This window comes from Phyllobates terribilis, unplaced genomic scaffold (genome assembly GCF_046119375.1).
Source record: "Phyllobates terribilis strain yellow unplaced genomic scaffold, ASM4611937v1 Scaffold_13__5_contigs__length_258822181, whole genome shotgun sequence".
NCBI classification, from domain to species: domain Eukaryota; kingdom Metazoa; phylum Chordata; class Amphibia; order Anura; family Dendrobatidae; genus Phyllobates; species Phyllobates terribilis.
The window spans coordinates 97,113,338-97,131,224 of NW_027362773.1; the positions used below are offsets into that span (position 1 = coordinate 97,113,338).

The following is a 17,887-nucleotide window of genomic DNA, read 5'->3' on the forward strand; positions in this document are numbered from 1 at the left end:
TACCCCTCCGTCCCCCAGATTTGGCTGCGTTCCCGATATATAAATACATTGCTTTGTTGCTGACTATATATATCTGCGCTTGTTTCGCATGTGGACTCAGGGAGTCTTTATTTGCTGAAATAGCAGAGTAAATAGCTTCTTCGTTGTGACGTCTTCCACCTGTATCTGTTTATCTGCCCCCGGTAACAGATACAGACGCTCTGAATTATTGTAGGGTTTGTTGTATTAGTTCTGCTACATTCAGCCATTGCAAAATGCAAAGATGATGAAAAGATTTACGCTTAAAATGAAATATTAAAACTAGATATAATCTGCATTAGAATTTGAGCAATTAATACTGATGGGAACAGAACAATGGTTATTAGAAGTGCATCTAGATGACCCAATAATCTGTGATCAAGTGTTCATTCAGAAGAACATTTATTCTTGATTATTGGCCTGTGACCGTACAGGAGATCACTCAATGAATGAGATGACAAGCAGGTGATCACTAGACAAATAAGGTGATCGGCCGACGACCGAGGAGACCAGTGATCGGCCAACGACCGAGGAGACCAGTGATCGATCGCTCGACGACCGAGGAGACCAGTGATCGATCGCTCGACGACCGAGGAGACCAGTGATCGATCATCCGACGACCGAGGAGACCAGTGATCGATCATCCGACGACCGAGGAGACCAGTGATTGCCCGACGACCGAGGAGACCAGTGATTGCCCGACGACCGAGGAGACCAGTGATTGCCCGACGACCGAGGAGACCAGTGATTGCCCGACGACCGAGGAGACCAGTGATTGCCCGACGACCGAGGAGACCAGTGATTGCCCGGCAACCGGTGATTGGATTGTTCATTCCAGACTAAAAATCTACGTTATTGGCAGCACATTATCCCATATAAAGGTCCATCCCGATGGCCCAATTTCGGACAGTTAACAAGCACCAATCGACTATATACCAAACTCGGTTACTGGCCTGTTAACAGACACTCGTTTGTCTGGTGATTAGATCATTTATACCGGCATCAAAATCATCGTCCTGCGTAGCCCATTACCCCATGAAAACAGGGGATGAGCGGAGGAAACAAAATGCAGTATTGTTCTGCTCCATCAGTAATTTGTTGGCCATCTCAATCAGGGGCGGACAAATCACTGGTGCAACCTGTAGAGCCGCACAGTGGCCCAAGAGATAAGGGGGCCACATCCAACTCCAAGGACGGTGGAATTGTAGATTATGAGAAGCCCTTGGACTGCAAAGGACCCATATATTGTTCTTACACAGGGGCCCCTCTTCTGTCTGTGTCCACCAGTGGTCTCACTGGACTTTTCCAAGGGGCAATGTGCTGCCGATAACGATATTTATTCTGCCATAGATGATTCAATTACCAGAAGAATAAGCATTTTGCTCAATCTTCAGGTTTTTCTAGCAAACTCTGGTTCACGGATTGTCAGCTTGTCTAAATGCACCTCAAACCTCCTAGGAGGCCAATCTCCACAGGTAATACCGGGAGACTACAGTTCAGCAGCCTTCAAGCTTGTGCATGCATCAGCAGAAGGGAACGGATCAGTGCCAATTAATTCTTCTTTATGGCAGAACACCCTGTGGAGCCTCAGAACACAGGGGTGGGGGTGCGCTGCACCCCCTGTTAATGTGTCATGGTCTATAGAGCTCACATATCAGCATATTGCTTTACCAGTTATGAGTGGAAGGTTGTAAATAGTTGATCAGAATTGCTTACGATGGAACATTTATAGCCCCTGCAGCTGTGTATAATCCAGAGCTGATCTGAGCATTACCCCGACTCCACAGAAGTGCGTACAAGAATATGACGTAACGCTGCACATACGGCCCCGCCGGAGGAAGCCAACGTCTATTGCTCCGTTCCAATGATTTTACTGGGCTGCAATGGAACAAATTTAGATATATGTTTGGAAGGAAACAGATTTACTGCTGCTTTCCAGAACCAAGCACCGGAATAGAAGTGAGCTCTGCGACTGCAGGTAATGAATTTCTAGTGGGAGAGCAGGAATGCCGGACTGATGAAATCATTCTCTTCTCTGTTAAAGAGGTTTGAGGTTAGACGGAGGCTGCAGTGAATCAGCCACTTCTCGTACATGTGTTTTATCGAGCCTCGTGGGCACAAGCAGAAAAGACGGAATCAGAGAATGCAGCTTGTCCTGGCAGGATAGAAGCTGACCTGCCGACAGTGCGGATATTGCGAGGCATCTACACAAACCATGAAAGGGGCATTTTTATACATGGAACAGGTATTCACAGAACACGGGTGGGCAAATATATAAAGATGTACAGTGCCCGGAGAAGAGAGGACGCTCCTGAAACTAAATCGTCTGCAGATGCTCCGTAAGGAACGCTGGGAGATTTCAGCTCTGAAGATAGCAGAATTCTGTTTGCAGCTCTGAAGAATAAGTGAACATTCACAAGATGATTTTCAGAGGATCACAGCAAAAAAGAAAACCCCAAAAAACTCAAGGTAGAAACGTGGTGATTTTAGCTCATTTTCAGAAAATTGCAGCAAACAAACCCACAAAAACCCGCAATGGGAATGTATCATGTGAACACGGCCTTACACGGGACATCACTCAGGATCGGTACCGTATGAGTAATGTATGTACACAGTGACTCCACCAGACCAGCAGAATAGTGGGTGCAGCTCTGGAGTATAATACAGGATGTAACTCAGGATCAGTAATGTAATGTATGTACACAGTGACTGCACCAGCAGAATAGTGAGTGCAGCTCTGGAGTATAACACAGGATGTAACTCAGGATCAGTACAGGATCAGTAAAGTAATGTATATACACAGTGACTGCACCAGCAGAATAGTGAGTGCAGCTCTGGGGTATAATACAGGACGTAACTCAGGATCAGTACAGGATCAGTAAAGTAATGTATGTACACAGTGACTCCACCAGACCAGCAGAATAGTGAGTGCAGCTCTGGAGTACAATACAGGATGTAACTCAGGATCAGTAATGTAATGTATGTACACCGTGACTGCACCAGCAGAATAGTGAGTGCAGCTCTGGGGTATAATACAGGATGTAACTCGGGATCAGTACAGGATAAGTAATGTAATGTATGTACACAGTGACTCCACCAGACCAGCAGAATAGTGAGTGCAGCTCTGGGGTATAATACAGGATGTAACTCAGGATTAGTGCAGGATCAGTAATGTAATGTATGTGCACTGTGACTGCACCAGCAGAATAGTGAGCGCAGCTCTGGGGTATAATACAGGATGTAACTCAGGATCAGTAATGTAATGTATGTACACAGTGACTCCACCAGACCAGCAGAATAGTGAGTGCAGCTCTGGGGTATAATACAGGATGTAACTCAGGATCAGTAGAGGATCAGTCATGTAATGTATGTACACAGTGACTGCACCAGCAGAATAGTGAGTGCAGCTCTGGGGTATAATACAGGATGTAACTCAGGATCAGTACAGGATCAGTAATGTAATGTATGTACACAGTGACTGCACCAGCAGAATAGTGAGTGCAGCTCTGGGGTATAATACAGGATGTAACTCAGGATCAGTACAGGATCAGTAATGTAATGTATGTACACAGTGACTGCACCAGCAGAATAGTGAGCGCAGCTCTGGGGTATAAAACAGGCTGTAACTCAGGATCAGTAATGTAATGTATATACACAGTGACTGGACCAGCAGAATAGTGATTGCAGCTCTGGAATATAACACAGGCTCATTCCTAGAAACAATGTATTAGCATTATAGTGACTCAACTTTATATGCAGACTAATTTCATAAGTAACTGTAGTATTGGAGTCCAACCTTTTAATTTATTTTATTTATTATGCTTTGCTTATATAGCGCCATCTTTTTCAGCAGCTCTTTGCAGACATTATCATCGCTGTCCCAAAATGGGGGTCACAATCTATTCACCATCTTTGGGGTCTATGACAGCGATCACCATCATTACTGTTGAGCGGCCTCAGTAGCGGCTCGTTCTCTAGAGCATAACTACTTTTATTATTATTATATCCTTTATTATAACATAATGAAGGTCTGAGGGGCTTCTAGTTGCTGAAGATGTAAATTATCTAATTTTGCAATGGGAAAATTCCAGTCTGTAGGTTTTGAATTGGTAAAACATTTTTTGCTGTGTGCACAGAAGTAAAAACCCAGAAGATGCAGAGACGGCGGTGTTCATAGCGACCTGCGCCATCTATTAGGCTGCGGAGCTGCTCTGTGAACTGTGACTATTTAGGTAAAGATCCTGGAATGAATCAATACACGGCAGAACGACTCCTAGAAATCCCGTTCGCTGGGATGGCAGCCATGAGCCGAATTTGCAGTTTAATCTCTGGCATTGTGTAAACAGTGGGATAAGTTCCGGCTGAAGCCGATCTGCTGACCGCATGGGAACGCTCCTCTGGGCAGAGGCCTTGGAAAAGTTTGCGCCCCCCCATGTAATGACTCCAGCTGATAGAGAGGGCATTTCCTGGAGTTAATGATTGTCGGGAGGCGCCTGTCGGACATATCGAATGACCTACAAAGTCATTAAAACTGTGGTAATAAACAGAGGCTCCCACAGTGTGATAACCATCAGCCGGACCCTGCTGCGAGAATGTACCGAGCGCGCCCTGCTAATGACATAACCGCCAGTATTAGGCTGAAGATTGGACCTGAGCGGAGTGTTATGAGCTCATATCATTCACATATAAAGGAATGTTTGCACCACTGGAGATTTCTATCACTCGTTCCAAAACTTTTGACCTAAAGTGACTGATAACAGTGAGCAGGAGACAGAAGATGAAAGAAACCGCTAGCTGTAAGCTGACCTGACCCAAACTACCAATGAAAAATCATCTTACCATTTATTTGAACCCATATGTTCATCCTGCGCCACCTAATTCATGAAAAGAATGACAAAACTACAGTGTAGACTGACACAGAGACTCGAGAAAAAGCAACAGGGAGTGGTCAGAGGGAAACTGGATGACAGGGGAACTGTAAAGTTTCCCCATCTGCTATTTTTTATCAATAAAGGACAACAAGATAATTTGACAGCAGTCGATCAGATGATGACAATTAAAAGGAGGGATCATGGATTTGTAATCCACATAATTTTTTTCTTACAAATCTGATATATGAGGCAGAGTTCCTGGGAGCAGCCGGGCATCCGACCCTCCATGTAGAGTCCGTGCTAAGCCCACAGTAAACATGGCCACAAAATCCAGCTCACAAATATTTGCTTGTCTGTGGGGGCCGCGGAGAGGGGACTATAGGCGAGAGGACTGGTATCCTGTGTATTATGCGGACAATGGGGAAAAAAAGTAAGATTGTGATCGATCTGATTAATCAGCATTGTATGACATAAAACGGCCAGAGGCCCCGATCCACCACATCAGGCAAGTCTGAGGCACTCAGGAGATCACACAGCGATGCAGGTATGTCTGCTGTCAGGACACGCTGATTGCTGATATCACTGGAGATGTAGATTCATAGCCGTCATCAACACTGTCCACTCATAGCTAATAGTGTATATCATCTCACAACAATATATGTGTAACAGCTCTGTATTATACTCCAGAGCTGCACTCACTGTTCTCCTGGTGCAGTCACTGTGTACATACATTACATTACTGATCCTGAGGTACCTCTTGTATTATACTCCAGAGCTGCACTCACTATTCTGCTGGTGCAGTCACTGTGTACATACATTACTGATCCTGAGGTACCTCTTGTATTATACTCCAGAGCTGCACTCACTATTCTGCTGGTGCAGTCACTGTGTACATACATTACATTACTGATCCTGAGTTACATCCTGTATTATACTCCAGAGCTGCACTCACTATTCTGCTGGTGCAGTCACTGTGTACATACATTACTGATCCTGAGGTACCTCTTGTATTATACTCCAGAGCTGCACTCACTATTCTGCTGGTGCAGTCACTGTGTACATACATTACATTACTTATCCTGTACTGATCCTGAGTTACATCCTGTATTATACTCCAGAGCTGCACTCACTGTTCTCCTGGTGCAGTCACTGTGTACATACATTACATTACTGATCCTGAGGTACCTCTTGTATTATACTCCAGAGCTGCACTCACTATTCTGCTGGTGCAGTCACTGTGTACATACATTACATTACTGATCCTGAGGTACCTCTTGTATTATACTCCAGAGCTGCACTCACTATTCTGCTGGTGCAGTCACTGTGTACATACATTACTGATCCTGAGGTACCTCTTGTATTATACTCCAGAGCTGCACTCACTATTCTGCTGGTGCAGTCACTGTGTACATACATTACATTACTGATCCTGAATTACATCCTGTATTATACTCCAGAGCTGCACTCACTATTCTGCTGGTGCAGTCACTGTGTACATTACATTACTGATCCTGTACTGATCCTGAGGTACCTCTTGTATTATACTCCAGAGCAGCACTCACTATTCTGCTGGTGCAGTCACTGTGTACAGACATTACATTACTGATCCTGAATTACATCCTGTATTATACTCCAGAGCTGGACTCACTATTCTGCCGGTCCAGTCACTGTGTACATACATTACATTACTGATCCTGTACTGATCCTGAGTTACATCCTTTATTATACTCCAAAGCTGCACTCGCTATTCTGCTGATGCAGTCACTGTGTACATACATTACATTACTTATCCTGTACTGATCCTGAGTTACATCCTGTATTATACTCCAGAGCTGCGCTCACTATTCTGCTGGTGCAGTCACTGTGTACATACATTACATTGCTGATCCTGAGTTACATCCTGTATTATACTCCAGAGCTGCACTCTCTATTCTGCTGGTGCAGTCACTGTGCACATATTGTCAGCGCGGGCATATCTAAAAGGAGGACCTATCTGCCTGTTATCGGCACTGTCTAATGAATAAGCTGAGCGTTTGATGCCAGCTTCTATACTGCATGACACCCTCTTCTCCCCTGATGATTAGCTGAGGCAATGAAACGCGTTGGGAGCGGTGTGCTGTGAGTTGCTGGAGGCTGAATAAGGTTTTGGATGCCCCATCACATGGAGCTGTTTTAAAGCCAGAGAGCAAGAACCAACATTCTATCCGGTGAGGTCGTTCCATCACATATTTTATAAGTGTTTAAAGGCTCACCATCAATTGTGTAAATGTATTAAGGTTCTTGTGGCTTGAGACATGATATGTTTGAGACACTGTCTTGAGAGCTCCGTTACTATATTCCCGCCATTCTCTGTGTGATGTTACAGGTAGACTATGTGGGTATCACATACGGCTATATTCCTGGACATAATGAGCTATTGATTGTTAGGGTCACTCACTATCACAGACAGGCTTATACTTGCTTTTAGGTCCTTCGGACTTGTATATTACTTTTTTATTTAGTTGCAATAAATGTTAAGTTTTAACTCTTTGTAGTACTACACTCGCTTTAAATGCAGTCACTGTGTACATACATTACATTACTTATCCTGTACTGATCCTGAGTTACATCCTGTATTATACTCCAGAGCTGCGCTCACTATTCTGCTGATGCAGTCACTGTGTACATACATTACATTACTGATCCTGAGTTACATCCTGTATTATACTCCAGAGCAGCACTCACTATTCTGCTGGTGGAGTCACTGTGTACATACATTACATTTCTTATCCTGTACTGATCCTGAGTTACATCCTGTATTATACTCCAGAGCTGCACTCACTATTCTGCTTGTGCAGTCACTGTGTACATACATTACTGATCCTGATGTACCTCTTGTATTATACCCCAGAGCTGCACTGACATTTTGGCTGACGAGTCTCTCGCCTGCGGCCATGCAGGATACAGAACACATACAGGGATGCGATTCTATCTGTGACTGTACAGACTGGAGAGATTAAAGGGCCGGTTCACACAGAGGTGTGAATGTGTACCTTAAGTGGGAAAGCACACAGTCCTCCAGAGCTCTGCAGCTCTCTGATGCTTTGCTCACATTTTTGCTCACTTTCCAGGCACCGCAGGCTGCAGTATACAGGAGCATGAGGACGGCAGCTCACTGACTGTGCGTCAGTCTGATCAGGTCACACCAGGGGTTGCCCCTATTCTGCTTTGGGCAGGCAGCAGAGGAGGGGAATGACCTCATTTTGTATAATGCCTATGGCCAGCTTTACTGGGGGGGTGAATGATGGGAAACTGACGAGAAGAACAATAACGACAAAAGGATCCGATCTGCTCTTTTCCAGGAACCGCCTGACTCATCCGACGAGTCTGAAATACCTCCCAGCTCCACATCCTCCAGAGCTGCCATCTTAATACGGCCGTAGTTAAGCGGAGTTCAGTAAAAAGTGACTGGTGTAATCTGTATAACCATCAGAGGTTATCTACATATAAAAGTACAACTAATGTAAAAAATGTGCCGACACTATTCTGAGTGTCAGATATAAAGAACAGCTTTGGATGTGAGTAGAGTAAATGCAGCTTCGAATGTAATTAGAGAATAAAACATTTAGTAACACAAAAGATCATGAAATAAAATTGTACAAAAAAAATGATACGAGTTCAATCACGTAAAGCCATATACCACTACCAGGAGAGGATGGTGGGGGTCATGTCTGCTGGTGAAATCCCCCCCATAATCCATAGGAGAACCATACCAGTGCCCCCTGAGCTCTCCATATAAATCAGCCTGGGGTGGTCCCTGAAACTTTAAGACCCACCTGTTGTAAGGATCTAAGGAGGATTAAAGCTTTCCTAGCAGACGCTGGCCATATCCCCCGGGCTGACCTGACCTCCAGAACTAAAAGTCCCAGCATGCATTGCAAGCCACAGACATGCCGCAGCGTGCAGCAGTTGCCAAAGGTTCCCCATCTACAGGGGTGTACTCATTTATCACAGAGCAGAGGAATGTACGGCTTCAGTGACTAGTTAAGGCATGCTGCTATAAATAGGCACACAATGTACACATTACGTCTGTGTGACCGCTGCGTACGGCACTGGGGGGGCCACCACGTCCATGGTGAGAGCCAGGGGTCTCATGAGGCCCCCTGCAGGGCAATCATTAGCCTGATGTGTAGGGGGAAGACCCATATGGGGGACCCATCTGATCATGGGCTATATTCACACTAACAGGTTGGCATCAAAATACAGTGCGGTGGCTTTACGGTACGATAATCGGCCATGCAGTTGTCAGAGGGGGGGGGACACATTTCATGGATGCGCATGGAAGACCCCAGAAGGGGCTCATTCAGGTCTATAGGCAGATCCCACATGACATGAGGATACAGCATTCACTCATGACATGTCCCAGTGATGGCACCCCCCCACCCCAGGTATTGACCCCCCAGGTATTGCATTGTGCAAGGACCATCATAGATAACAGATAGTAAAGTCCCAGGAGAGAAGCCTGGACATTACTGCATGTTAGGTCCCAAGAGGCTTGGGGTCAAATCAGGCAATGAGGTTCCCCTATAATCATTCACAGGCAATTATTCCCAGAGTAAAAGACTGATTATACAGAGAATTCTAGATCTGTATGACACTCAGACGGCACGCACTCCCACCTGTCAGCGTCTCCTTGTCCCATAGACGTGTTTCGCTGAAGTGTTTCCCGCACAGCCGCCATCCCGTCAGGCAAACGATTCAGTCTCCGGGTGTAAAGGCCCAGTCCTCCATCTGTCATATAACTGCAACAAGAGAAGAAGATATATACTTTAGAAGGATGCAGACTGTTATAGAAAAACAAGAGCGACTCCAGACACGTTTTTGGCGCAAAATTCATCAAAATGGCGCACGGGATTCATTAATTTGATGCAAAAAGTTAAAAATGGACTTTTTTCCTGTCTTGAACTGCTTTTGGTGCCAAGACACACAGAACAGGCACAAAGGTAATGATGAATCAGGGACTTCAAGATTTAAGGATCTAACCACTATAATACTGCCCACTAAGCACAAGAATATAACTATTATAATACTGCTCCCATGTACAAGAATATAACTACTATAATACTGCCCCCTATGTACAAGAATATAACTACTATAATACTGCCCCCTATGTACAAGAATATAACTACTATAATACTGCCCCTATGTACAAGAATATAACTACTATAATACTGCCCCTATGTACAAGAATATAACTACTATAATACTGCCTCCTATGTACAAGAATATAACTACTATAATACTGCTCCTATGTACAAGAATATAACTACTATAATACTGTCCCCTATGTACAACAATATAACTACTATAATACTGCCCCTATGTACAAGAATATAACTACTATAATACTGCTCTTATGTACAAGAATATAACTATTATAATACTGCCCCTATGTACAAGAATATAACTACTATAATACTGCTCCTATGTACAAGAATATAACTACTATAATACTGCCCACTATGTACAAGAATATAACTACTATAATACTGCCCCTATGTACAAGAATATAACTACTATAATACTGCCCCCTATATACAAGAATATAACTACTATAATACTGCCCCCTATATACAATAATATAACTACTATAATACTGCTCCTATGTACAAGAATATAAGTACTATAATACTGCCCCTATGTACAATATAACTACTATAATACTGCCCCTATGAACAACAATAGAACTACTATAATACTGCCCCTATGTACAACAATAGAACTACTATAATACTGCTCCTATGTACAAGAATATAACTACTATAATACTGCTCCTATGTACAAGAATATAACTACTATAATACTGCTCCTATGTACAAGAATATAACTACTATAATACTGCCCCTATGTACAAGAATATAACTACTATAATACTGCTCCTATATACAAGAATATAACTACTATAATACTGCTCCTATGTACAAGAATATAGCTACTATAATACTGTCCCCTATGTACAAGAATATAACTACTATAATACTGGCCCTATGTGCAAGAATATAACTACTATAATACTGCCCCCTATGTACAAGAATATAACTACTATAATACTGCTCTCTATGTACAAGAATATAACTACTATAATACTGCCCCCTATGTACAAGAATATACTATAATACTGCCCCCTATGTACAAGAATATAACTACTATAATACTGCCCCCTATGTACAAGAATATAACTACTATAATACTGCCCCTATGTACAAGAATATACTATAATACTGTCCCCTATGTACAATAATATACTATAATACTGCCACCTATGTACAAGAATACAACTACTATAATACTGTTCCCTATGTACAATAATATAACTACTACAATACTGCTCCCTATGTATAAGAATATAACTACTATAATACAGCCCCCTATGTACAAGAATATAACTACTACAATACAGCTCCCTATGTACAACAATATAACTACTATAATACTGCTCTTATGTACAAGAATATAACTATTATAATACTGCCCCTATGTACAAGAATATAACTACTATAATACTGCTCCTATGTACAAGAATATAACTACTATAATACTGCCCACTATGTACAAGAATATAACTACTATAATACTGCCCCTATGTACAAGAATATAACTACTATAATACTGCCCCCTATATACAAGAATATAACTACTATAATACTGCTCCTATGTACAAGAATATAAGTACTATAATACTGCCCCCTATATACAATAATATAACTACTATAATACTGCTCCTATGTACAAGAATATAACTACTATAATACTGCCCACTATATACAACAATATAACTACTATAATACTGCCCCTATGTACAAGAATATAACTACTATAATACTGCTCTTATGTACAAGAATATAACTATTATAATACTGCCCCTATGTACAAGAATATAACTACTATAATACTGCTCCTATGTACAAGAATATAACTACTATAATACTGCCCACTATATACAACAATATAACTACTATAATACTGTCCCCTATGTACAACAATATAACTACTATAATACTGCCCCTATGTACAAGAATATAACTACTATAATACTGCTCTTATGTACAAGAATATAACTATTATAATACTGCCCACTATGTACAAGAATATAACTACTATAATACTGCCCCTATGTACAAGAATATAACTACTATAATACTGCCCCCTATATACAAGAATATAACTACTATAATACTGCTCCTATGTACAAGAATATAAGTACTATAATACTGCCCCTATGTACAATATAACTACTATAATACTGCCCCTATGTACAAGAATATAACTACTATAATACTGCCCCCTATGTACAAGAATATAACTACTATAATACTGTTCCCTATGTACAAGAATATAACTACTACAATACTGCCTCCTATGTACAAGAATATAACTACTATAATACTGCTCCTATGTACAAGAATATAACTACTATAATACTGTCCCCTATGTACAACAATATAACTTCTATAATACTGCCCCTATGTACAAGAATATAACTACTATAATACTGCTCTTATGTACAAGAATATAACTATTATAATACTGCCCCTATGTACAAGAATATAACTACTATAATACTGCTCCTATGTACAAGAATATAACTACTATAATACTGCCCACTATGTACAAGAATATAACTACTATAATACTGCCCCTATGTACAAGAATATAACTACTATAATACTGCCCCCTATATACAAGAATATAACTACTATAATACTGCCCCCTATATACAATAATATAACTACTATAATACTGCTCCTATGTACAAGAATATAAGTACTATAATACTGCCCCTATGTACAATATAACTACTATAATACTGCCCCTATGAACAACAATAGAACTACTATAATACTGCCCCTATGTACAACAATAGAACTACTATAATACTGCTCCTATGTACAAGAATATAACTACTATAATACTGCTCCTATGTACAAGAATATAACTACTATAATACTGCTCCTATGTACAAGAATATAACTACTATAATACTGCCCCTATGTACAAGAATATAACTACTATAATACTGCTCCTATATACAAGAATATAACTACTATAATACTGCTCCTATGTACAAGAACATAGCTACTATAATACTGTCCCCTATGTACAAGAATATAACTACTATAATACTGGCCCTATGTGCAAGAATATAACTACTATAATACTGCCCCCTATGTACAAGAATATAACTACTATAATACTGCTCTCTATGTACAAGAATATAACTACTATAATACTGCCCCCTATGTACAAGAATATACTATAATACTGCCCCCTATGTACAAGAATATAACTACTATAATACTGCCCCCTATGTACAAGAATATAACTACTATAATACTGCCCCTATGTACAAGAATATACTATAATACTGTCCCCTATGTACAATAATATACTATAATACTGCCACCTATGTACAAGAATACAACTACTATAATACTGTTCCCTATGTACAATAATATAACTACTACAATACTGCTCCCTATGTATAAGAATATAACTACTATAATACAGCCCCCTATGTACAAGAATATAACTACTACAATACAGCTCCCTATGTACAACAATATAACTACTATAATACTGCTCTTATGTACAAGAATATAACTATTATAATACTGCCCCTATGTACAAGAATATAACTACTATAATACTGCTCCTATGTACAAGAATATAACTACTATAATACTGCCCACTATGTACAAGAATATAACTACTATAATACTGCCCCTATGTACAAGAATATAACTACTATAATACTGCCCCTATGTACAAGAATATAACTACTATAATACTGCCCCCTATATACAAGAATATAACTACTATAATACTGCTCCTATGTACAAGAATATAAGTACTATAATACTGCCCCCTATATACAATAATATAACTACTATAATACTGCTCCTATGTACAAGAATATAAGTACTATAATACTGCCCCTATGTACAATATAACTGCTATAATACTGCCCCTATGTACAACAATATAACTACTATAATACTGCCCCTATGTACAAGAATATAACTACTATAATACTGCTCTTATGTACAAGAATATAACTATTATAATACTGCCCCTATGTACAAGAATATAACTACTATAATACTGCTCCTATGTACAAGAATATAACTACTATAATACTGCCCACTATGTACAAGAATATAACTACTATAATACTGCCCCTATGTACAAGAATATAACTACTATAATACTGCCCCCTATATACAAGAATATAACTACTATAATACTGCTCCTATGTACAAGAATATAAGTACTATAATACTGCCCCCTATATACAATAATATAACTACTATAATACTGCTCCTATGTACAAGAATATAAGTACTATAATACTGCCCCTATCTACAATATAACTACTATAATACTGCCCCTATGTACAACAATATAACTACTATAATACTGCCCCTATGTACAAGAATATAACTACTATAATACTGCTCCTATGTACAAGAATATAACTACTATAATACTGCCCACTATGTACAAGAATATAACTACTATAATACTGCCCCTATGTACAAGAATATAACTACTATAATACTGCCCCCTATATACAAGAATATAACTACTATAATACTGCCCCCTATATACAATAATATGACTACTATAATACTGCTCCTATGTACAAGAATATAAGTACTATAATACTGCCCCTATGTACAATATAACTACTATAATACTGCCCCTATGAACAACAATAGAAGTACTATAATACTGCTCCTATGTACAAGAATATAACTACTATAATACTGCTCCTATGTACAAGAATATAACTACTATAATACTGCTCCTATGTACAAGAATATAACTACTATAATACTGCTCCTATATACAAGAATATAACTACTATAATACTGCTCCTATGTACAAGAATATAGCTACTATAATACTGTCCCTATGTACAACAATATAACTACTATAATACTGCTCCTATGTACAAGAATATAACTACTATAATACTGCTCCCATGTACAAGAATATAACTACTATAATACTGGCCCTATGTGCAAGAATATAACTACTATAATACTGCCTCCTATGTACAAGAATATAACGACTATAATACTGCCCCCTATGTACAAGAATATAACTACTATAATACTGCTCTCTATGTACAAGAATATAACTACTATAATACTGCCCCCTATGTACAAGAATATAACTACTATAATACTGCCCCCTATGTACAAGAATATAACTACTATAATACTGCCCCCTATGTACAAGAATATACTATAATACTGTCCCCTATGTACAATAATATACTATAATACTGCCCCCTATGTACAAGAATACAACTACTATAATACTGTTCCCTATGTACAAGAATATAACTACTACAATACTGCTCCCTATGTATAAGAATATAACTACTATAATACTGCTCTTATGTACAAGAATATAACTACTACAATACAGCCCCCTATGTACAAGAATATAACTACTATAATACAACCCCCTATGTACAAGAATATAACTACTATAATACTGCCCCCTATGTACAAGAATATAACTACTATAATACTGCACCTATGTACAAGAATATAACCACTATAATACTGCTCCTATGTACAAGAATATAACTATTATAAAACTGCCCCTATGAACAAGAATATAACTACTATAATACTGCCCCTATGTACAACAATATAACTACTATAATACTGCTCCTATGTACAAGAATATAACTACTATAATACTGCTCCCATGTACAAGAATATAACTACTATAATACTGCTCCCATGTACAAGAATATAACTACTATAATACTGCTCCCATGTACAAGAATATAACTACTATAATACTGCTCCCATGTACAAGAATATAACTACTATAATACTGCCCCTATGTACAAGAATATAACTACTATAATACTGCACCTATGTACAAGAATATAACCACTATAATACTGCTCCTATGTACAAGAATATAACTATTATAATACTGCCCCTATGAACAAGAATATAACTACTATAATACTGCCCCTATGTACAACAATATAACTACTATAATACTGCCCCTATGTACAAGAATATAACTACTATAATACTGCCCCCTATGTACAAGAATAAAGCTACTATAATACTGCCCCCTATGTACAAGAATATAACTGCTATAATACTGGCCCTTTGTACAAGAATATATCTACTATAATACTGCCCCCTATGTACAAGAATATAACTACTATAATACTGCTCCCTATGTACAAGAATATAACTACTATAATACTGCCTCCTATGTACAGGAATATAACTACTATAATACTGCCCCCTATGTACAAGAATATAACTACTATAATACTGGCCGTTTGTGCAAGAATATATCTACTATAATACTGCCCCCTATGGACAGGAATACAACCTTCTATAATAAGAATGTATTGCACATCTCCAGCAGTTTGAGGGGATTTCCTCCCTTTCCAGGATATACACAGACCCCTATGATCGCTGCAGACCATTTTCCACACTGTGGTGATTGAGCTCCGTGTGGAGGAGATGAAAGAAGCGCGGTACATTCCAGAATGAGGAGTGAGCTACGGTCGTCCCCAGCAGCCACTCAGGACTGTATATCCAATACACTTATACCTGACCATTAAAGAGACACGATACCCGAAGTCTATTGTGTCTACACCTACAGGTAAGTGCATGCACTCTATTGCTCCCTGTAATCAGCCATTCCCTGTAATAGGATCACTCATCCCCAGTGCTGGGAACTTGCAGCCCGTATATTAGCACTTACCTACTAGCCTGATATAATGTGATAATAATCTGCTAACAGCTCAGGATGTGTAATCCACACGGGATAATAAAATAAAGCAATAAACCAGGACTAATCCTTAAAGGCCAGGTGCCTAATTCTGCAGAGCTGCACTTTAGTCCAGATGATCCCTCTCCCATTAGTCTCAGTGTAATAGGTGGGGGAGCTCCCGACAGACCCCCATAATTTATACGGAGATTACAACCTGTACAGCGGTTCTAGAGACTGATTCGATTTCAGTACACGATCCGGTGCCGTGTAATCCCCCCAGACCGGGGTAGCTTGTCCCCCAATGTAAAGGACATGCATGCAGAGTCTCATATTACCCTATCTATCATAGAAAACTGGTGCACATTAATTAAACATTAAATATAGGAATTGCCTTTTATACAGTTTCCCACTAAATAATTTAAAGTAGCCCCCTGAATCAGAAGTTTCATATGATTGGGGGCTGTGACTATCCTAATTAGCGCCGAAGCTTACAATCTAGTCATACTCTACCCAAGAAACATGCCTCTTCATACCCAAAATGAGAAGGGAATTCCTGGCCCTACCTGTGTCCTGACAGGAGCCCCCGGTGTCCGCGCACTCAGTGTCTGCAGCATCAGACGGGTTTGAGCGGTTTACATGTAGCTGGGAGGAGGGAGGGAGGCTGTGCACTCCAATGATCACAGTGGGTTTCTGCTGCCTGCACCGCCAGCACCAGTGTGAGGATGCCCCCCCCCCCCCGGCACCAGTGTGAGGATGCCCCCCCTCCCCTCCCCTGGCACTCCCCTCCAGTGTGAGGATGAACCCCCCCCCCCGGCACCAGTGTGAGGATGCCCCCCCTCCCCTCCCCTGGCACTCCCCTCCAGTGTGAGGATGAACCCCCCCCCCCGGCACCAGTCTGAGGATGCCCCCCCCCCCCCCCGGCACCAGTGTGAGGATGCCCCCCCTCCCCTCCAGTGTGAGGATGAACCCCCACCCCCCCGGCACCAGTCTGAGGATGCCCCCCCCCCCCACCCCGGCACCAGTGTGAGGATGCCTCCCCTCCCCTCCCCCGGCACTCCCCTCCAGTGTGAGGATGACACCCCCCCCCCCCGGCACCAGTCTGAGGATGCCCCCCCCCCCCCCCGACACCAGTGTGAGGAAGCCCCCCCTTCCCCTCCAGTGTGAGGATGTCTTCCCCCCGGCACCAGTGCGAT

At 40.7% G+C, this 17,887-nt stretch overlaps 1 protein-coding gene across 14 annotated transcripts in view; it reads right to left on the reverse strand.

Moving 5' to 3' along the window:
• Positions 1-17,887, reverse strand: part of NAV2 (neuron navigator 2) — a 220,100-nt gene that overhangs the window by 42,025 nt on the left and 160,188 nt on the right. For all 14 annotated transcript variants that reach the window (XM_073658244.1, XM_073658235.1, XM_073658234.1 and 11 more), the window contains one exon: positions 9,548-9,670. In XM_073658244.1, the coding sequence (XP_073514345.1) occupies positions 9,548-9,670 (123 nt within the window). The remainder of the gene's footprint in view (positions 1-9,547; positions 9,671-17,887) is intronic.